The sequence below is a fragment of the Streptopelia decaocto genome (assembly GCF_964273445.1).
Source record: "Streptopelia decaocto genome assembly, chromosome: 1".
In the NCBI taxonomy this organism is placed as follows: domain Eukaryota; kingdom Metazoa; phylum Chordata; class Aves; order Columbiformes; family Columbidae; genus Streptopelia; species Streptopelia decaocto.
In genome coordinates, this window is record NC_138663.1 from 140,167,511 (window position 1) to 140,190,358 (window position 22,848).

The following is a 22,848-nucleotide window of genomic DNA, read 5'->3' on the forward strand; positions in this document are numbered from 1 at the left end:
AAGCCCTGCAGAAACCAAAAACAAATGGCTTCTCCCTCTAATTACATGAAGATTTGTATAGGGATGTGCCCCTGGTCCTTGACCTCTGGCTGTCCAGGTGTATGGGTACAGCATGGTTGCCCACGTGCCCAGCATTGCTTCTCAGTCAGGACAAGACCTACCATGTTTCATGGGCCAAGAGACTCCATAATCTGGTTAAGCTAAAAAACATGAACTGTCATTAACACCAAGTAGTACATTTGCCCTGGAGACTTCAAAAGAGCTTTTCCAGTCTTTCGATGTGTTTTTCTTCCACAAAATCAAGGAGTGACTTTGTTAAAACGTATAAAAATTGGGAGGGGGAGGGTGGGGGGTGGTGTTGCTTCTCTTTCTGCAGTTTCAGTTACTGCTTATAGCAACCAGTGAAATATTCAGTCAGAAATTATTATTGCATGGTTTTTAATGGCAAGCAGAAATCTACTGGGGAACAAGGGCACTATGAGTGCCAAACCAGATCCACAGTAATGGTTTATTGGAAGGGAAACAGTTCATATACAGTTTTAGGGAATCTGCCTCCCATGGGAGGACGGTGCAGCCAGCATCCCAGCCTGTTACTGCACTATGGGGAATTCCACTGTGCTGGAGAAAGATATATACAAAGTTAAAGCAGCAGCTTTTCCTGTGATCAAGTGGCAAAAGCTTTCCCCAATGCTCCCACTGCTCCTTAGAAGTGATCTGTCCAAGCCAGATACCAATTTTCAAAGCCTTTGCCAAAGTAGCAAAATGCCAAGGCAGTGAGCAAGCCTAGGGTGTTTTTATCCCTCTATGTCATTTCTCAGGCTTTGGCTAAATCAGATTGTCTGCAATGACAAAAATTAGCTTGTTTCTGACATCTCAGAACTTTTTGCCTCCTATGACGTGAATCATGGCTGCTCTTACAGTGATAAGAAAAAAAAATTACTCTGCCTGTTCATTTTGATCTTTTTTTTTATCCTTTCCATCCTATGGGACTATCAGGAAAGGTAATTGGATTTTCTCCTAGATTGTTTATTTGTGCAATAAAAATGCAATTTGTGCAATATCTTACGATCCTTCTTCTATTACTGTAATGCAGTATAAGGGGAAACTAACAAATTATCCAACTCATTAACCATGAAGGAAGTATAGCAAGTCCTGGAACACAGACAAGTCACCACTTTCCTCTTTCAGCATCTATAACTATCTTTTATAGGCTCAGCATGTGGTGTGTATGTGGGTAGCTGAACAGCCAGAAGAGGGTAGCATTCATTAGTTAATAAGCCTCATCTGTAAAGCAGAGCTATTTTTGAGAGAAACACCTGGATTTCTGGCTGCAAGGTAGAGAAACATAAAACTGAGAAACTTATCGCCAAGCTTTTGACAAAATATGGAAAGCCAGATTTACAGTCAGAACTGACAAGGATTAGGCTGATCACTGGCCAATGCCTCTATTAATAAAAATGCGCATCCAAAGCAACTTCATGACTTTATTTTTAGGGGGTAGCAGCACAAGTCAGCAAAACTAACAATGTTCACATTGTCTTGCCTGCAGCGAATCTGAAAAATGGGGAAGTCGTGAAAATGCATAACAATGAGAGCACCCTAAGGAGATGGTTCAGGGCAGAGGTATAGAATATGAAACAGGAGCTTGCTGACCTTACCAGGCAGATGCGCCTTTGATGGCCTGAGTAAGTGTCCTCCTTGCTGCTGCTCCTAATATTTACCCAAAATAAATGCTGCTCCCAGAGACTGTGTGCAGTAAGTAAGTATTCTCAAAGGGAGAGTTGCTGTATCTGGCAGAAGCAGAAACACCTGTGTAGGGACACTGGGTTGCAGGAGCTTTGGAGAACTCTCTTCTATACCTACATTGAGAATTTCCTCTTTGAGGGTATCTATCCAGTCCCTGTCAATGTTCATAACTGTAAACAGAACTGAACTGCTGCTGGGCATTTCCTTATACAGCAATTTTTTTTTCACCCCTACAAGAGATCAAATGTCAGACTCTTCTCTGAGAAGCTGATAGGGCTTGCGTGAGGAGGTCCATGAGAGAAACAAGGAAGATTGGGGGACAACTGTTATTATCTACATTACAATTAGAAATCCCAAACAGGATCAGGCCTCCACTATGCCAGTTGTTGTATGCTCATACAGAATAGGAAAAGCTGTGGCCTGAAAAGGGAAGCTGAAACAGACAAAAGTTCAGAGGGGAAACAGGTAAGAAGACATGAAATACCATAGCCAAGATCATACAGCCAGTCACTGGCCAAGGACTAGAAAATTCCTGGCCTGTCGACTTGTTTCTGGCAGAGCTGCTTTAAATTGCTCAGAGGCTGTTAAATGAAGAAGACTGTATTTGTGTTTTCACCTTGGAAAGGCACTGAGGAGACAATACACCATTTATTCATATTTTATTTGAGCTCTATACCTGAAGCAAAGTGGAAATGCAAGCTGAATCTTTTTTCTATAATTCTTTTCCCTCCACCCTGTCAAAAATAGCACATATAGAAAACATTGGAACTTTTCATTTCAAAGACGGTCACATCAGACTATAAATGCTCAACCAGATGCCCTTCACCCTGCTGCTACAATGCAGCCACTTTCTCAGCTTGTGTCCACTATCCCTATAGCACACAAACAGCAAACAGGAACCGGGGAAGGGGAGAGGACAGAGAATACTGTATGCAGGTGGCATTAGGGTCTCAGACTAATTTAATCCCCTGAAGGGTTTAGTTGCAGGCATTTTGAAAACCTTCATTTGAGAGATTCAGAAAGTCAGCAGCGCTGTCCCTTCAAATTATCAGTTGCAAACTTGCTCACAATTTCCCCTGGACTTGGCTGTTAGTTACAGAAAAGACTTAAAATGACGAGCAAATAACTAGCTGCCATGTTGGCTTCACTCAGTCCCATGTCTCTGACTATTTTTTTATGTAATATAGGAGCAAAACTAATTTAAAAGATTCTTTCTGAACATCATCCTGAGCGACACATAAAGGTCATAAGGTTACAGTAATAAGCTGGTTCACATAACATTTCCTGCCTTTGCATTATGCATTTTGGCTTCTCTGGCACACGAGAGGTACATTATGGAAAGTGATGTTTGATGAAGTCGGTTTTCTGCATACACATCCCTGCCCTGAGCTGCAATTCTGGGAGGTCATTTGCCATTTGTGTCAGTCCTGTTTGGCTGAGCTTCCCTGGTGAGCTGCCTCTCCGTTAAAAGGAGTTTGAGGATGTCCAGGCAGGGTCGGCCAGTCTGGCCAGAGCAGTTTCCCCTTGCGTTTCCATGCTGCCAGACACCACTCCCTGCAGAGGGATTTGGACTGATGATGAAGCAGGTAAGGGGACATTACCCCTCAGAAACATGCTCGAAGGGCTGCTGTTCACCTCGCTTCCCGGGCTGGCGACATTTACAGCGGTGTTGCTCACTGTCCACAGGCAAGGGTAGTGGCTGGGAAAAAAAGCAGTATAAATTGAATTATTTGTTTCAAAGCATTTTCCCCTGCACAAGACTCACCACAGTGAAGTCAAGTGCATTATCTTCTAAAAGGCAGCGATCCAAATCAAATTAATAAAGTAAATCAGCCTTGCAGATCTTAAGTGAAAAACCACGAACAGCCATCAGACTCTGTGGCCTTGGAGAGAGACATGGAGAGAAATGTATAAATACATGTGAGGTTTCAAGATTTAAAGATTAGAGAAGAAATGTGAGCATTTCTTTTGGGAAAAGAAGGGGAAATACTTGATAACTGATTGACTCTCTAGGTGCAAATTCCAACCATTCCTAGAACTGTTTACTACCCTCTTAACTATATTTTTATAACAGAACATGAATTAGATTCTTACATCCCTGCATGGGAGTAGGATCCTCATTTCATGCAAGAAAATAGCGAGGAACATACAGAGAAAAATAATTAGGCTTTAAAACGCTCACAGATTGTAGATACCATTGTTCTCTGTGGCTGTTCCAAGCTGTTCCAAGATCCTGGTTTTCAGCAGTGTTGGGGTAAAACAAAGCTCCCATTGATTTCAGAGCAGGAGATAATTAGCTTGCCAGAAAGATCTGTCCAGGAATCTCGAGTTGGGCAATTAGGTTATGTTTAAAATCCTGGATGCCGATTAAAGCTTGGAACGAAGTGTGAATCACCAGGGCAGTCCTACAAACCTCACTGCTCCTCATACCAGCAGTTTTCCCATAACTTTACCTGGGTCCAGGGCTGGCAGCTCCCTTCGTGTGTGGCACTGAGAGCAAATTAGCATGTGGAGAGGAGGGCAAAGTCCAGCTGTCATGTCCTGAGAATACCTGAAGATTATTGCTGGAGCTCTCCAACAAATTAACTTTGGGGAAAAAAAAAATACATAGCAAGCAATAAACAAATCCTCAGTAACTATTACAGAGACACCGTCTTATAGCAACAGAACGTGAGTCGGCCTAAGGAAGCAATCTGATCATGAGGTTCCTAACCATAGGTAAAAGAACAAAATTCATGTGTTTCTTAAGAGAGCTGCAAGGTGACATTGTAATTCCAGGTATGATATATGGGAAGGTACACCATGATAGACATGGTATATGCATTTTTGCGAGTCTGACTGACAGTCTTTTCATTAATGATAATTGCCATTTTACTGGCAATGTTTTGATACAGATTTCCTTATAACCTGAGCTTAAATATTTCCATTAAACATGATGCCTTGCTAAATTATAATCAGTAAGCAGACTACTCTATCCTTACTCTTGTTTCTAGGCAATTTCCTCTGATCAAAGTAGAATCAGTTTCTGGAACTCTGCACCCAGATCTAGAGAGTGAAAGGGCCTCAGAAGACATTCTGGCAATATCAAAGCACCCTCATCTCAAGTCAGCTGCTGCCATGTTCCCAAGGATTGCTTCGGCTTGAGAGCACAACTGCTTCATGCCATAACCTCGACAGAAAGCTTGCAATGCTCTTTTTGTATAATTGGGAGCTGTACTTTGAGCAAGGTCATTCGCTCTAATTTATAATTAACAGTTACAGTGCACCCACCTTGTTGTACCTCTTGTTTTGCTGCCTTAAACTCACTCTGTGCGTGCAGATTGTTACAGAGGCTGGTCATACTGTTTCCTAGCCTCAGCTCTTGCATGTTTTAATGCTTACGCTAACCTAAAGCAAGGGTCAGTCAGGCAGAGAACACCTGTTCCCTGGAAGCAAAGCAGCAGTACAGTCGTACCTGTAGGTGAATGATTTCTCTGCACGTAGGAAGGTGGGTACGGAGCAGCCCGATGCCCTCGCAGTGCTGAGTATCGCTCACAGCCGTGGGGAGTGTGTGGGGCTGGCAGAGGCAAAGGTCCAGCATACTGATAATTAGAGCTGCCTGATGCACACATTGTCTCTGGGTTGGAAATCAACCAGCCACTCACTTGGAGGGAAAAGAGACAGGAAAACTGTTACTGCTCTGAAACATTGCTGTGCAATAAAGAAACCAACCAGCCTTCTTGCAGAATCAGCTCTGCCTCAAAAATACCAAGCAGATTTCAAAATACTGCTTTATGGAACCGACAATCAAAAACAAAACAAAACAAAACAAAACAAAAAAGCCAAACAAATAAACAAACAAAGAGCCCTGCAAAAAACAACTGTCAGTGACTGTCATAAATGTCAAAGAACAAATTAAAGAAAAACGAACCATCATTAAAATGAACACAACCTCTGTTCCTCCCATTTTTTTTGACCTGTTTGCTAGTGAAAGGTAATCTTATAGGTGACTAAAAATATTCACATATTAAAAAAAATGGGGGGGAGAGAAATCCCTAAAAATGTCATATATTATTTTGTAATATTGAAAATATTGAAAATAATATTGAAATAATATTGAAAAATCATATTACAGGAAAGTTACATATATATAAGGAAAATCATCACTCTGCATAAACTGTTACATTATTTGTTCCTGTGACGTTTATAGATTTTTTTATTTATTTTTTTTTTAGAAAAAGGTCCCTTTCTATGATCATGATTCAGGACTCAGTAAACAATCAGTATGACCCATTTAAGCAAGTCCCAGGTTCCCAGCACCTATCATATCACACAAAAATTCCATCCCAGTAAATAAAAACCTTACAGTGAGAATATGTCATATGTTGACCTTCAGAGGTTGTTTCTGGAGCATCCTTGGGGTGGTTTCTGAAAAGCAAAATACTTACTGGTAAAACTTCTCATTGAGAAAATACAAAAGATAGTTAAAACCAGAACTAATCACTAAAAAAATGGAAAGTAAGCTAAAAAGGAGGGAATTCCATTGTCTTTAACCACTTGATAGGCAGCAGTAGACTTTTCTGCACTGTTCCATTAAGAAGCAGGGACTTATGTTTCATGGCATGCATAAAAATTCTCCTAAATTTGCACCAAATTTGGTGGCAGAACCTGGAATTCTAAATCTACCTGTGGGCACCTTTCCTGTTTGTGCCACCAGGCTAAGCCTGGCCTCCCGCCCAAACCAAAGCAGCTGGAAACCCTGACCCTGAGACACAGCAGCTTCCTAAGTGCTGAGAGGTATGGAAAGAAACAAAGACTCTCCTGCAGGCAAGTGGGACACTTCACATGTCAGAAGATGTAGCGGGTCCAAACAAAATTTACTAGCAGTTATGGACCAGAATGCATCATTCAGATGCCCCACTGCATTAGCAATGGCTGATGGCAAGTAACACTGTGAAAGGTAAACCACAATTCGTTTCCAATGGAAGCACCTCTAACGTCTTATATAGTGAGCACCTATAGGTTATTTCTAATAAATACATCATACATTATCACACAGGTTTAACAACAGCAGTGTAGTTATGTTACAGTTACAGTGCAACTTCACTTTAGTTATGCTTTTTGACATCTGCAGTTAGCTGTTATTCTCCCTGAGCTATTAAATTATGGGATTTGTTGGAGTGTAAGTACAAAGTGGTGAACATATGCAGTAACATTGCTGGGGAAATTCACATCAACTTATTTCTGGCTTCCTGTGTAGATAGTACTAAGTTCTAGGAACCCCAGAAGGATATTCGCCCATTTCAGACCCTATTGTGGTAATAATTATAGAGAGAGTCTTCCCACTGATTTCAGTGCAGTGACTCAGGATTTAAGACAGCAGAAACAAAATTAAGTTACATTATTTATCTTTCACATTGTGATGCCATAGTTTTAACCATATAATCAGCAAAAAAAAGGACTAACCTTTCTTTTGCATCCAGGAAGGCTTTGGCAAAGGGATTATACTTGATTTTGAGAGCTGTTATCTTGAGTTTACAGAAAACAAGGCATGTTAGTGAAGGCAGTTTGGAATAGAGACTTGACAAAATATCTTGCAGAGTAATCTAAGTGGAACTGACACAGTTACCCCTACAAAAATATATCCCCACATATGATGTTTTCCAGGGCTGGTTGTGAGAGCACTTTGCTTGTTGCAGAACACCCGTCGGGGCAGCCTCATGGCATGGTCCAGTCTGGGAAAACCCATGCGATGCTGGACCCTTTCAAGAGAGTTTAAACACCGAATTCACTCCAAGTATGAATCAAATCTGCAGCAACACTAGTTAAGGGACGTCACACAAATTAGTAATTGTCACAAACCAAAGCATCCCTCAGTTACAATTTTGGAGTTTGGATTAAATTTTCCCATGCACAATTGCACTGTTCTGCAGTTGTGTGTATTACAAAGAGTGTGGGGAGAGAGGATTATCATTACAATTATCAGTTGTTGCTGCAGAAAGATACTGGACTTGAATGTAGGGGTTTGGTTTTTTTTCCGGTAAGGGATTGGGATGCCAGGACAGATGGACCAGTCTGGAATAGCTGTGGCAGGATATTAAGCTAAACCTGGCTTAGAACTGCAGCCAGACACTAGATTAGACAATGTTCTACTGCAGAGAAAAGACAGAGTATTAGAATGAATGGAGCATTATAGTGCATGGGACTGGTGGGGAAACAAGAAAAGAACCAGTCTGTCCATGCTGATCTTGTAGTTAATAAGCTTTTAAATATATCTGACTAATGGTGGCCAAGAGCACAGCATGGAGTCCACCTACCTCCTCATTTTGATAGGCAGTCACAGCTATGAACTGTGTCTCAGGGAAGGAGCAGTTCATCACCATCCGGTGGGGGCCTCCTACGCGAACTATGTGTACCTGGGGCTCATATTTATGCAGGGAGTTCAACATGATCTGCAGAAAATGAAACAGACAGACAGAACTCAGTGCCACCCACAGCTGCTATTATCCTTTGGCTCTACAACAGACCAGATGTCACTGCTCAACCTCCCCAGCCTGTGATCACTGAGAGCAGAAGGACAGGCATCTCCCTCCCTTCTGACAAACCACAGGGCTGAGCAGAATGAAACTTCACTGGGTTTGGATTTAAAGCTTTTGATACAGCAGCATCAGTGAATATCTGTGTTAGCAGCTATGGCCTTTAACCTATTGGGCTTCCACTGTACTAGAGGCTGTTGAAACAGTTTAAGGGGCAATCCCCGTCCTGCTTCTACCTTCTGAAAGACTCAGCATCACCATCACAGAAATCAAGGCCAGGAGAGAGCTGAGGCACACACCTTGTCATCTTTTTGGGGCAAGACGAACTGTACCTAAACAAGCCTCGGTGGATGTCTATAACCTGGCATTCAAAGCTGTGAATAGCATCAATTCCAAAACACACCTTTCTCTGGAAGTCAATTATATTGCTTAATTCTCTCTACTGCCAGAAAAAAAAGATACTAAAAAAAAAGTACTTTTGGAACTGCTGTGTGCACATATATGCGGAAGAACACAATCATTAGCATAAACCACTGATAGTTAGCTTTTGCCTTCTAGTAACACCACAAAAAGGAAAGCTGAAGCACAGAGCAAGTGCATGGCTTACCTTAACATTGTTGTCAAGACTTCAAAAGAAATCCAGGAGACCTTCAGATGTTTGCTATTTAGTGATATTTACTTAGTGACTTTTGCTTAGGTTCTGCTTCTCATATGGCTTTTCCTTCCTTGCTTTCTATTTTTTTCCTATCGACTTCACCATATACACACATCATGTTCCCCTGTGGCTTGTTTGTTATTTGGTTTTTTTTCCCCAGGGTATCTCTGACCCTCCAAGTTGATTTCCTGTAGCTTTTTTACCCCTATGCATACTTTTCTGAGGCCTTTGACTTTTCTGCGATCCTGGATGCAGGACAAGAATTTGCAAATTCAGATCCCATTCTATGTTCCACAATAAATCTTGTGTGCTGATTCCGTGTGTGACTTAGGAAAAGTCAGGTCATCTTTCTGTTCTCCAGTTTGTAAAAATTGAGATAATTTCCTACCTAATTAGGGTACTAGGCTTATGGAGGTACCTCACAAACCTAATGGAAATAGCAGATGGAGTACATATAATATTTACGTGAAAGGAATTGATTCTGGGCTGACAAGTATCATCCAATGTGGGAGTTTTGTACAAAACAAACACGCAAACAAAACGTCTTGTGCAACATTTTACCTTTAGATGCATCATCAAAAATAAAATACAAAACAAAACTAATTTTCCTTTTTGCATTTTTAAGGGGTTCAAAGAGAAAGTCACTTATTTCTGGTACATGTGGTTTCTTTCCAAAGGCCAAAGCTGATTCAATAGAATATTGATAATTATCATGATGCAGAAGCAGACATAGTAATTATTTCATTTAGGAGCAGCCTTTTATTCTGCTATCTGACTCCTGCCAACATTCCACTTACACCAAACAACATGGGGGAACACAACAAAAACCTAATACCCATGACCATTTTTCCTCCTTCTCTGAAGTCCTATGTAAAAATCCCCAGCACACAAGACCAACTCTGAAAAGCCCCCTGATGATTAAGTAAACCACAGCACTCTGTCTCTCTTAACATCAAGAAGTCCATTAAAATCTGAAAGCGCCAATTAAGGCCTGTTTATTCCTGTTTACATTTGGCCTCCAGAGAATAATTGGCATCTATGGGTGAAGAGGCCTGTAAGGGCCTCTATAATTACATAAATGCACCCTTGATATTTCTTGATTGGTAGGTGCTTGCAATTGAAGCCAAGAGGTGTACGAGGAAACATCAGGCCATACCTGCCCACTCCCATTGAGCTTGTTGGTAAGTTTGACTTTGCTGAAGGAAATGGCAGCTTTCATCCAATGGGCCCCAAAGTTGGGAGAATCTGGGTGGATGTAGACGCAGCTGTGGTTTGGTGGCTCTGGTTTCCCAGCCGGCACCCATTCTCCATTGACGTACTTCCAGCGGTGGCCATCAGTTGGGGCAAAGTCCAACAAGAAAGAATACATGGCATTTGGGTCTAAGCCCGACACACTGATCTTCAAAACAGGGAACATCCGTCTGGCCAGGAAACAAAAAAAAAAAAAAAGAGACACTGCTGGAAACTGGTTTTGGAGACTGCTCATTATGTTTGTGACCAGATCGTTGACCAGGTCAATGTAAAAAACATCTTCCCTCCCTCCATCTATCTGAAGAAACCTCTTAAATGTTAATCCTTCATTTCATTATTTGTTCAATCATTTGGAAAAAAAAAACCAAACATGTTACCTCTAAAGTAGGGCACTAAGGTCTTGATCATGCCAAGAGTTACAAACATGATGAACTGTGTATAGCATCTGGACATGCTAAATACATCATTAGGTGTGGGACAAGAAGGCATGAACAGGATCGAACAGAGTTGCAAATGACAGAAGGTGGAGCTGAACCACAGATTTACTGCATTAACTGCAGAATCCTGTTATAAAGCGCACCTCTTTGGTTCTCGAATTCCCCCGACGCACGCCGCCGTACTCTAACCAGTGGCCAACTCCCACCTTGTCTGATGCTGGATATATCTTCTGAAATGATCCTGCAATCTCCAGCACCCAGGACATAATCTCCGCCACGTACTCATCAGACTCCGGTTAGACTTATTAACCATACTACACTATACAAAAGGTTTTTCTTCCTTCCCTGATGTCTCCCACTTGAGTGATGGTTTCCAGGTAGTGCTGTTCTAAATGACCTAATAGGTCTGCTACATTTTCCTTGTCTAAAAATATTTTTTTTTACTTTATCAAGGTTGTATCACATTAGTCTGGCATGACTTAAATTTAATAAAATGCTTTTTTATCTAATTTTCCATTGTCTTCCACATATTTAATTACTCTTTCCTTCAAAATACATCCTGAATTCTTATAATAGGGATATATTTAAAAGCCTGTAGTTAGCTGAAATGTGTTTTCTCCCATTCTTAAGTGCAAGCATTCACCTGCTGTCCCACTATTGTTACCTAAATCTCCAGTTTGAGAAGTCTGGTTAAAATCCTTGACATTAGACCTTGCACTTGGCAATTCTTTCAGTAATTTGGTCCTATTCTTCCGTATTCCCTGACCTTATCAGCTTGTTCAGATTCTTCTGCTTTTAGTTTCACCGCAGATGCAATGTTGTCCTGTACTAAGCTCTAGACATCCATCATCCAGCCTTCCCACCATCTTGTGCATTTAAAACTGAAACCCTGCCTTTGTTTAGTTTTGGGAAAATGCTCCTTTTGTGCTTAAAGGTCCGAATGCCACATTTTCTCAATCCCCTTTTAATTATTATTTTTCCTCTTGTAAAGGAGATTTGCAGCAGCTCAGTTAGGCCTTCAGCAGTTTTCTGTCTGCCCCAGTACTTGTGATCCACACCACACAGCCCTGAACGGGCGTCTCGGTGCTCGGAAGTCTGCAGCCAAAAAGTTAGTAAGGCTCCAATAGTCTCAGGAACTGGGAAAAAACTGTGGTTAGCAGAACAGAGGAGTGTCCCAACAGAGGTATCCTATTCATTAAGTTCTATTCATTAAGTTTCTTAGCTTGTCAAAGAATACACGTCGTTTATGTGGAGGATTATTGTAGCTCTTACATATCACCTCCTACATTCTTCTTACATGAGTAAGAGGCCTCCCTGCCCGAGACACCTCCGTACCGACCTCTCCTGGCACTTGTCATTTTGCCGTGCCACATCTTTACACACAGGTCAATGAAGCTTCAAGCGCCTTTTCTCGATTGGTACAGAGAGACTGGTTACACCAAACAACCACAGCAATTGCCTGAGGTTTGTAGATTTCTAGGCTTAGTTAGGTAGCAATCCAAGACATCCAAAATACAGAAGAGAACAGAAACTCCAAGCTGTCTCCAGGGACACCAAAAGCCTCTGTTCCCACAGCCACACTTTCCAGCGGCCCTCAGCTGCTGACAGTCTCTTGTGCTCCTACAACATCCCACTCACCACTTACCTTTCTGGACACCTTTATATTGTTCTTGCTGTATACATTCAACACCTTCTGCTCACAGGAAAATATATTATTTGAGAAAACTGAGATTTTTCATCTAATATCAATACTTGGTGATGTAGGGCCTATGCAACATTGAGAAAGATATCTTGAATCATGATATTTCTAATTAAATAGAAGCTTACCCAAGGATTTCTATGCTACATTTAATGTACCTTCCTGACCAGGGTGCACCATCTATCAAACTGGAATATGATAAAAAGTATGGATGCATTGCTCCATGTACCTCCCAGACCCCTTACAGTCAGTCTTCAAAGTAACACATATTTAGCTGAAATTGAAGTAGAGGGGAAATTCATCCACATAAAAATTTAATTTCACAAGATTTCTCAGAACTATTTGTGTGACATACAGATTGTTACTTCATCTGCCCACAACGCAGACTTCTCTGCCTCTCTACTTGCGAGGCTTGAGCTTATCCCCAAAAGACCTATAGACTAATGCCAGAAGAGAGTGCAGTCATCATCAACCCTAACCTCCCGTATCACAGAGATTATAGCACTTCCCTGCATTAACCTCTGCTTCACACACATTTAATCCCCACCTCACCTGAACCAGCAAGTCTCGACGGTACAGATTCTAACAATGGAAAACCTACCACCTCACTTCTGCTGATTAAGTGATTTTACTGTTATAATCACATTTACCTTTTTTTTTAGCATGGCACATGATGATTTCTTCACATTTGTTTCAGCCAGAATGTTGGTGTCAATGCTTGGGTCAGTACACACATGATCTCTGCTACTGCAATAGCTGAGCACTTCAGCTTTTTCAATTTATGTAGAGTAGATCTGCCACAATTGTTCCACAGCACAGAACTTGAGTGGGAAGATGTTTGGTATCAAACTTGAATGTGTAGTAACCAGTAAAGTTGCTTTAGCATTTAAGCCTAGAAAGGGCTTCTTACCCACCACTCATGTTTTCCTGCACTGATCCACTGGAGGGGAGGAGTGGCACCTTCCTGCCTTCAGGCAATAACACGGATTGCAAAGTCTGAGGGTACTACATAGATAATATGGTATAAACACTGGGACAGACAACTTACTCAATCAGAAAGCAGAGTATTTGATATTAAAATGCCAACCCAATACAATAAATCTGAGTAAAATAGAAGACTGATTCCAATTATATCAGCTGCACCTGTTGGGATGTATTTTGTGATATAGCATGTGATTTAATTTCTCTGGTGCCTGTCCTGTTCAGAATATGTCCATCTTCCCTGTGCACCTAGGCATATTACTATGGCAGGTGATTATTATAATGAAGTACAATACAGCAACAGAGAGCTATCTATGTATTAACACTGAAGTTGGTTGATCTAATTATAACATTTTGGGACTCTCAGTACCAATTAGAGATGGCTCAATCACAGCAGATAGAACTGTCCATGCTAGGATTTTACACATGAGGATCACTAATCAATCAGCCTTTCGTTCTCTGGGATGCTCCTTCATCAGGTTTCAGTTTAATTTCTGAATTTTGTTAACAATGTGTCCACAAAAACTTGCCTTAGTTTCCTCATGCAAAAGCTCAGACTGGCTTTTCTCGTTCATCATAGAACACAGTTTTCAAAAGCTTCCTTATCTCTTTCAGCAAGAATGATTGAGTTAGTCCTACTGATTTGAACAACATCAGAATTAGATCAATATTTTTTCTGTTGAGAATTCCTCTGGAGACAATCACTTAAAAATCCTGAACCTAAAAACACCCACGTCAGCCCTCACAGGAAACTGTCTCAAGTTTGTCTCCTTTTGAGATGCATGGAGATGTTTAGAGAGTTTTGCTGCAGGCTACTGCATTCATTTCCATTTTTCGGTGTGCTGATGCGTTTGGTATGGAAGATACTTTCAGAAATGCAAGAGATCCTTTTTCACAGTCTCTGATGCTACAGTAACTTTGTTAAACAGATTTATGCAGCTGACAGTGTAACATACTTTTATAAATTTTTATTTTGAGATTGCTGTAGTTCAATTGTAAATAACCTGTTCCTTCCCTCACTGACATCACTAGAGTTGTCACTGGCTTTAGGAAAAGTAGGATCGAGCTGATAAGGAACATGATAGTTAGAAAAAAGAAAAATTAGAAAGTTTACACAATGAAATAGAAAGTAACCAGGCATATTCAAATAATGAAAGATTCCTTTATCATCATAAAAAGAAGATTTTATCTATGCAGTCACCTAGACATTTCAGAGAAACTGGTATCACCGTGTAATAATGATTTACATTAGATGAAAGAAACTGAAAGAACCCTGTTGGTAAGGTGCAATTCTTTCTATCAATTTAATTAATTAGAGGCAAACTTATCTTACCTCATTTTTGGTCACTCATGCTGCTAAGAAGTCAGCTCAAGCTACCATACACTAAGTAAAAGTCCACTCATAAGTTGGCTGTAGCCTAACAACAGCTTTTAAAGCAATTTAAATGAAGCAAAAGCAGCTTCTCGGTGTAAAGAGAATCTTGGGAGAAGATTTCTAACCCTACAGGTAATTAGGAGGAATCAGAACGACGATAGGCAATGTTACAGCAAGAGCTTGTGTTTTGGGAAGGTAGCTGTTCTTTCAATAGAATAATATTGCTGAGCCAACAGACTAGATTTTTTCTGTGAACTGCTTTCACCTGCATCCTTTGCCAATCTACAATCAACAGTGATATTTTCCACAAATTCTGCTAAATAAAAGTCTGCAAAATTAACAAAAGTCACACCATATAAGTAAGTATTTTTCTCCATCTCTTAATTTCTCTCTCCTATGCAGGTCTCCTGAGATGTCTTGCGAAAGAAATGCGTGCCTGTTGGGGGTGGGGGGAGGAACAGTAGAGGAAAGGTGAGGGTAGATGAAATAAAAACCTTAGCACGACTCTGCTGGTGAACCTTATTTTAGTAGTTGCCTGTCTGATATGGGCTGGACCCTGTTGTCAGTCCAGTTCAGAGCAGAATCTCTCTGCAGAACCTCCTTCAATCCAGCATCTGATTGAGAATTAACATCCTTCTTGCCAGGCTTTGCACTCTTTTCCTGTGCCTTTCGGCATTACCCGAATAGTAAGATGTGATCTATTTTCGTCACAACATTTTGTCTTACTAAAACTGTGTTAACCAATATTCCACACTTGTTTCTGAGGGCACCAGCAACAACTATGAAGCAATACAATTGTGGGACCATGCAATCCAGACTGCACATATGTGCCACGTAGGGCACAGGTTTATTGTACCCCTTTCTAGTGCAAGCTGTTTGTAGAAGCTGTTAATACCCAAGGCTAGAGAGACAGAAACCGCAGCTGGGGATAACAACAGCAATCTACTTCTATACAGTGATTCGATGTCTACGGGTAAGGACTTGCTAATAAAAGCTGATGATTATTGGTACAAGACATCATTTGAAAGGTTTTGAGAAGTACCATCTATTCCCTTGCAAAAGTTCCCTTTTTGTGTAATCTTAAGTCAGTCAATGTATTTCCCCAGCAAGTTTCACCAGCAGGAAAAAAAGGTGGCAGGAACGCTTTAACAGTGACCAAAAAGGAGCAGGAACACCCTGTTCTGTCCATATGCTGGTTTTAGGTGACTCTGAGGCTACAGAGACAAAACTGATATGTGTTCATTGAGATTCCTTTGAGTCTCCACACACAGTTTACTCTTATAGCTCTTAACCCCCCCGGCTGTCACCCACACTTAGCCCACAGTGCTGAGCAGATCACTCACCTGCCGTTCTTGGTCACAATCATCTCATTAGTGACTTCCCTGAATCTCTGCCAGAGCGTCGCATCCTCCAAGACAACCTGGAGCTGTTTCTCAGTTGGGTCGCCTTTGTCTCTCCCCGCCCGGAGTTCGCTCTCCACCACGCTGAGTAGCCTGGAGATGGTGCAGTCGCTGGGCTTTTTGCAGCCCAGGTCTGCCATGATGACTTTCCTGCCAGAAACTTCAGGTAGCTGCTAAAAAGACAAAAAATCATAAGCTAAATTGAATGAAAACAAGTCAGTTCGTCGGGCACAGGCTGACAAACGTGCTCTCCGCGCTCTTTTGCCACTGACTAGCTTTCCTCTGGAAGTCCCAATGGGCAGTGACACCAGCGTGTGGAGGTTTAGGCACAGGCTCCACACAAAAAGAGGACTATCTCCTAATTACCTGTCAGACGGTCAGGTGGGTGGCAGGCTGATGACTCAATTGGCTGCCTTGAAAGAAGAGTCCTCCATCCAAATTAGCATGCTTTTATCTTTTTTCAACCTGAAGTGGGTCTAATTGTTCTGCTTGAGAACCAGGTTTCCATTAATGAAAATTGTTTCATTTCCAGATTGAAACAATGCATGGAAATTGCGTTCACGCTGATGCAGACTCTAACTGAAGGAGCTGGTTAACAGTCAAGATAGTTACACAGAGAGGGTAGTCTTAAATTTTTTTTACCAGCCATGTTGAATAAACACATTAACCTTGTTCCTCTGTGTTCACAAATCAAAATGTAGTAGCAAGAGATCCTTCTGTGCTGAGGTTTCGATGCACAAGGAGCAGGTGGCATCCCTACACTCCACCGCTTATGCCTTCTGTGTCCATCCCTTCGTCCCACTGTCATTCACAAAACTCCCGCTGCACCCTACAAGCAGCTGAACTCCTCTCTGGCTGCATCTCCAGGGACAGACCCCAAGCTTCTGGGGCTGGGTGGGACCCTCCTGCTTGCTGACATGCTCAAGGTCCATCCTGTACAAAAGCTCCCTCAGCATCCCAGAAACAGGCATTCCCTCTTGCCTCAGGCTGAGACCTTTTCTGACAGGCCTAATCCAACCGCACATACCCCCTATAAAGAAACCACCATTTTACTGAGAAGTCCAACAATTCTGGCACCCAGCTGAGGATTTGAGAGGCCTGGGTTCGGTCCCATGCTAAAGGGTTAAAGTGGAGGCCACATGAATACTGGTGACCCATAAACACTGGACTTTGGCAGAAAACAAGGCATTTGAGTGCCTAATTTCTCCTGATGCATCTAGCTCAAATAGCATTTGAAATTTCTGGTCGGTTGGACATGACGTAGTCAGGGGCTTGATTATGAAAACATACGGTTGGAAATGGTTTTTGGAGAAATATATTTTCTGGGTACTTATTGAGACCTTTGCATTCATTTAATTCAATAACCCCTGTTGAATTCCTGTGCTTCCAGTTCTTTCCAGAAGATGAAATGACTTGGTGGATCACTGATAAGATTGATAAAGATTTATAAAGAGTCTGGCAAACTTTATAAAACAGGATTTAAGTTAAATCTGTCATTTGACATGGCTCAACAGATCTCGCAGCTTAAAACCCCAAGAGATATCATCTACCTAAGCAGCAAGAGCCAGAGCTTGTCGATCCTATTTGCCTTGTACACCACCCTGTTTGGCAAACAGTCCTACTAATCCCTGCAGCCCTACATGGAGTAAGGATGCTGGACCGCAAGTGTGATGTTCTGCAGAATGGGAGACTCTATGAGAGAACGCTCAATTCCCAGCAATCTCAGCACTATCAGAAGGTGCAAACCAGACAGGTCTGAGGTATTTTTACATTTGGGTAACCCCGATCATGCTACTTCGCACTCCTGTGCATTTTCCCTCTCTTCTTTTGAGCCTTTATGTACCTTTTTTTGAATTGTCAACTCATAACAATTAGATTATCAGTCAACTCACCTTACGAGTTACACTGGAAGATGTCAAATAGCAATTTCTAGTTAACATCCAGCCCACTTTCCCTGTTGAACAACTGAAGAATGTACTTTAAAATCCATAGCATATTTAGGTACTTGGAAGTGTGCCATTTCACATTTGGAAAAATAATTGCATCTCAAGTAGTATGTTTGTGTAACATGGAATATGTTTATATTCTGATTTTCCTTTTCAAATGCTGAAAGAGGAGAGAAGCTACAACTGTAGTTTTCCCCTGCCTGTGATCGAATGGCATAGCAAACACATAGGAGACTATGTAAGATGGTTTTTAGTTGTCTTATACTATAAATGTAAATAAACACAGAAATCAGAGCTGAGTGAAGTACTGTGTATTTCAATTCAATAACCAGCTTTTCAGACAGCTCTAAACCAAATACATCTGTGGTATTTGGGGATTTTGTTGTTGTTGTTTTTTGTTAAAGCCTTATTTCCACATAGATTTTTTTATAATTAGTTGTTCAGAAATCATGAGATTCAAAGTTGAGGCATGTGAAGAGACAACAGGTCACAAAAGTAGTAATATTACAGTAGTTGTGCACAGTTCTTTCTATAGACAAATCAAAAGGGTAGCAGCGTGGTTTTCAGAATTACTTGCTGCCCATCTCTCGAGTGATAACAGATCCAATCTGCCTTCCTCAGGATGCTTAGAGCTTATTGAAATCAAAAACATGCACAAAGCAACAACAGTTCATGTTGGAGTAAGGGTTTCAAAATGGGGAAGTGAAACGCTCTCACCCGCAGACACAGGTGAATCCCTAGAGGTGAAGAGCATGTCCAGCAAAGATTAATTGCAAATGGAGACAGCCACAAAGCAAAAGAAAGGGGGGTCCTGCCCTGAGTGCATTGCTGGCCCAAAGCGCTCTTGAGACAGAGCTGTATCTATGGAAGGAATGGATAATGGACCCATTCCAGTAACAGGCTTGGAAGCAAGGTTTTCATCAATAAGACTGGATATTTTTATACCTAGCATCCCTAAGGGAGAAGCATGAAAGCATTTTCCTTGGAGCACCATACTACAACTTGCATCCTCCACAATAACAAAATGCACTTTCAAATACTAAAAGTAAGTCACATTTGGGCACTTAGGGTTATCACTCACACAAGGGGCATGATGCTTGAAAGTCTTGTCTCCCAGAGGAAAAAAAGAAAACAACAAAAAACCAAACAAACAAAGCCCACACACACAAAAAAAATCTAATATCTTAAAATACCTGACTTTCATACAGTTTGAATTTTAGTTTATGTTACCATAGCTCAGGATGCCTGCAACCAGAACATTTTGCAAAATGGCAGTAGTTACCTGTGGTTGGTTAGTGGGAATAGTCCAGTTGCTATTTTCAGTGCGGGGAAGGTTGTTTCAGCTGTAAGAGTTCAGACTAAGAGCAATTTATGATGTATCACAGTATCACAGTATGTTTGGAAGGGACCTCAAAAGATCATCTAGTCCAATCCCCCTGCCAGAGCAGGAACGCCTAGGTGAGGTCGCACAGGAACATGTCCAGGTGGGTTTTGAATGTCTCCAGAGTAGGAAACTCCACAACCCCCCTGGGCAGCCTGTTCCAGTGCTCTGGCACCCTCACTGAGAAGAAGTTTCTTCTCAAATTTAAGTGGAACCTCTTGTGTTCCAGCTTGATCCCATTACCCCTTGTCCTATCATTGTTTGCCACCGAGAAGAGCCATCCAGAAGACACAGCTCACCACTGACACAACTGTCCAGCCTAGAAGAATCAGCCAAAGAAATAACAAGTTTCCATGCACACAAGCAAATGATCAGCTGAATGCAATCTGACCTGAGATTTTACTTTAACATACACATGCAGACCCATATGAATCCCATCCCACACAACGGGATTCCTCACATTGTACATTGTCTCTGCTTGACACAGCTGCCATGGGAGAGGACTGAGGAATTGAAATCAAACTGATCAATTTGTAGACAAAGTTATTTGCTTATTGTTGGCTTTTCATTAAAAAAAAAAAAAAGGGTAGAAATCTTTACTTCGAATATGCAGCCTGTTTTAGAAATAAGAGACATCCTCCAATCTTCTGCTCCTCTGTTCACCTAAATAACAGCTTTGAATACTTCCCAAACATCCCTTCTCCTTCCTACTTTCTTGCAAGATGAATTTTTCCAAGTCTACAGAAACTGAGGCAGAAACAGTTTAATGTCACCAGACGTAGGTGTTGCTGGGGCACCGAGAATAACCCCTTCTCAGCTGTCAAGGGAGTTATTTCTTGGCTGGATGGCGCATCTCCCTGAACCTGACATTTGAAGACAAGGTAATGGCACTTACAGAGCTAACATGGTAACAAGGTGACTGACAACCATTGTCACTGCAGGTGGGACAGAGGAGGGCTGAAGGACCATAACCCATCTTGCACTTGTCTCCTGCGTAATTAAATAAGCAAATCAGCAGGGGCATTGGAGGAAGCAGAAAATGCTCATATGAAACGCATAATGTGTTAAACTTTCCTCGAAACCCCGCTGGGAGAGCTGGGCACTTCCAAGCAGGGATCAGGCACTTGTGGCTCATAGCCAGCTGGAACTAACCCATACTAGTTAAAAATGTAAGTACAACACTCAATCATCTCCAGCCACATCCAGGATTTGCTAATAAGAATTTTGTGACTCATATTTTTAAATAGAATGTCCTGAGTTGGAAGGGACCCACAAGGATCATCAAGTCCAACTCCTAAGCAAATAAAGCAACGAGGACCTGGGAGAGCAGTGAAAAAACGATCCTGTAACACTTACTGGAGTTTATTCACTAAGTTACAGCAGGAAAAAGCAAGATGTTATTTTTGGCTTTCTAATTAAACTCATTCTAAACCCCTCCTGGCCACCAGCTGGTGATACACAGCAGAAAGAAAGAAAGAAAGAAAGAAAAAAAAAGGTAATTAAAGAGGCCTTCCTTGCCTTGACATTGGATAGCTGTTTTTTGGCCTTTAGGCACATGTTTCCAAATAAAAGGCAGCGCTGCCTGATCAGGTGAAATCACAGAAAACAAGACTCACTCTTTCCACCTCCGAAGCTCCCACTGAAGCATTCAAGCCACTGGCCCCCCTCTGAACATCCAGTCCCAGCAACATGGGGAAACGTAACCTCCATCACCATGACACTCCCAGGAAATCAACACCTATCAACTACCAAGGAATAATTAGAAGAGGATAAAAAGACAGCTGCTTTCCCTCTGTTTTTTAATCATGGATCCAGCCCCTTAAGAGATTGCTAGGGTCAAAGAGACTTAGAGAAGATTAGCCTTTTCATTACTGCCAGGGTGAGGGCGCAGCTTCAGTCACTTCAACCAGGTATGTTTTTAGCAGTGAGACGGACGGCTTATTCACGCAGTACCACCCTACCTGGTGTTATAACTGGGAACATAACCGAGATTAATTCTGAGCCCAGAATGCATGGGAGATTTTCCAGAGCAACCTTTTTTCTTTTTTAAAAAGAAAAGAAGCAAAAAAGACCACACAAAAAAAAACTGATGTAGTCAGGCTGGTGATAAACATAAGTTAGTTTGTTTTTAAGAATAATTTAAGATGTCTAGTGCTGCCTCCAGACATGCATTAGCACCTAGAGCAAGAAACTATTAGTCTCCCCATTTTTAAGCTCAGAAAACAATAAAAATAAAGAATTTAAGAGAACCTAAACAAGCTTTAAATTCTATTTACAACATCTCAGAACAAAACTAATGGGTTCAGTGTTTATATTGGAGAAATCAAACGTGGACTTTTGTCTCACATGTGTAAGTTAAAGCTTTTTGTTTACTATGAGAGTTACCAAGTTGCAAATACGGGGTGTTTCAAGAAGATTGACCCAATGTGAAATTGGTTTAGGTTAGAAATTGGGTCCATCTTTTTGAAACACCTGTTAAGTCTTGGTTGAAGCATTTGATTCTCTCCAAAGTGGTGAGCCTGGTGCATCCTGTTACACACAGCTAAAAAACACGGGAGTATGTGCCCATGATAAAATAATTTGTTTTCACACTTCATCACTTTTTGGAAGTGACACCCCTTCAGAGCTGCAATGAAATCATGTTGGCCAGCCAGTACTGGCAATATATCATTTTTTCACTACATTAGTGTTACTCCATACCTGCTTCCATACAGACTTTAGAGCAGAAACTCTCAGGAATAACCTCTCTTAGGGATGCCACAAGGGAACCCAAGAAAAACTTAAAAGGGTTTCAAATAGGCTAACTTAAAACATCAATCCCAAAGATTGGCAGCTTGGATGTAGTATTCCATCTGTAATTCATCAGCAGCTTTCTTCAGAAAAATGACAAAATGGAGGATTTTGTTCCCTTTAGGCCCCTCCAGCTCCTCATGGCTGGGCAGTCACAACCCCGTGCCCCCACTCCTCCTGCGACCAAGACTGAACGCAATAGGAAAGGTACAAGTAAGGGAAGGAAATAAATCTCAGCCCTCAACTTTGAACTTCTTGCATCCAGGAAACTTCATTTCCTGCAAATCAGGCCCTGTGGAAGGAGAAAGGTGCAGGCATTATGAGGACAGCACCCTTCAAAGAGTGTCATGACCAAATTTCATTGTGGTGCTGATGATTCTGCCCTGGTACTTTTAAATGGGATTCAGGGGACTAGACGCCGTAGCACAACTGATAAACCCTTTCAGAGTATTTCTTAGGAGAAAACTTACCTACAGAATACACTTTCACCAGCACAGCCGATCTTTCATTGTTTAGAGATTGCAAATGAAGACTTAATTTTATTTATTTAAAAAAAATAAAAATCATTCAGGTATTAAGACTTCAGCATGAAAATGATGTGGCCAAGTTCAACAATTTTGTTGTTATGCAGGAGGTTGAACTAGGCAAGCAAAACAGCTCTAAGCTATTAAG

At 41.4% G+C, this 22,848-nt stretch overlaps 1 protein-coding gene across 1 annotated transcript; it reads right to left on the reverse strand.

Moving 5' to 3' along the window:
* Window positions 1–2,478: 2,478 nt before the first annotated feature.
* On the reverse strand, window positions 2,479–16,199 carry TBX19 (T-box transcription factor 19; the record flags this gene model as incomplete). The annotated part of the gene is made up of 8 exons (XM_082049840.1): window positions 2,479–3,445; window positions 4,200–4,332; window positions 5,201–5,302; window positions 6,092–6,153; window positions 7,192–7,253; window positions 8,043–8,177; window positions 10,073–10,337; window positions 16,003–16,199. 8 exons carry the CDS (start codon window positions 16,197–16,199, stop codon window positions 3,211–3,213), a joined length of 1,191 nt encoding a protein of 396 aa, XP_081905966.1. The 3' UTR covers window positions 2,479–3,210.
* Window positions 16,200–22,848: the final 6,649 nt, after the last annotated feature.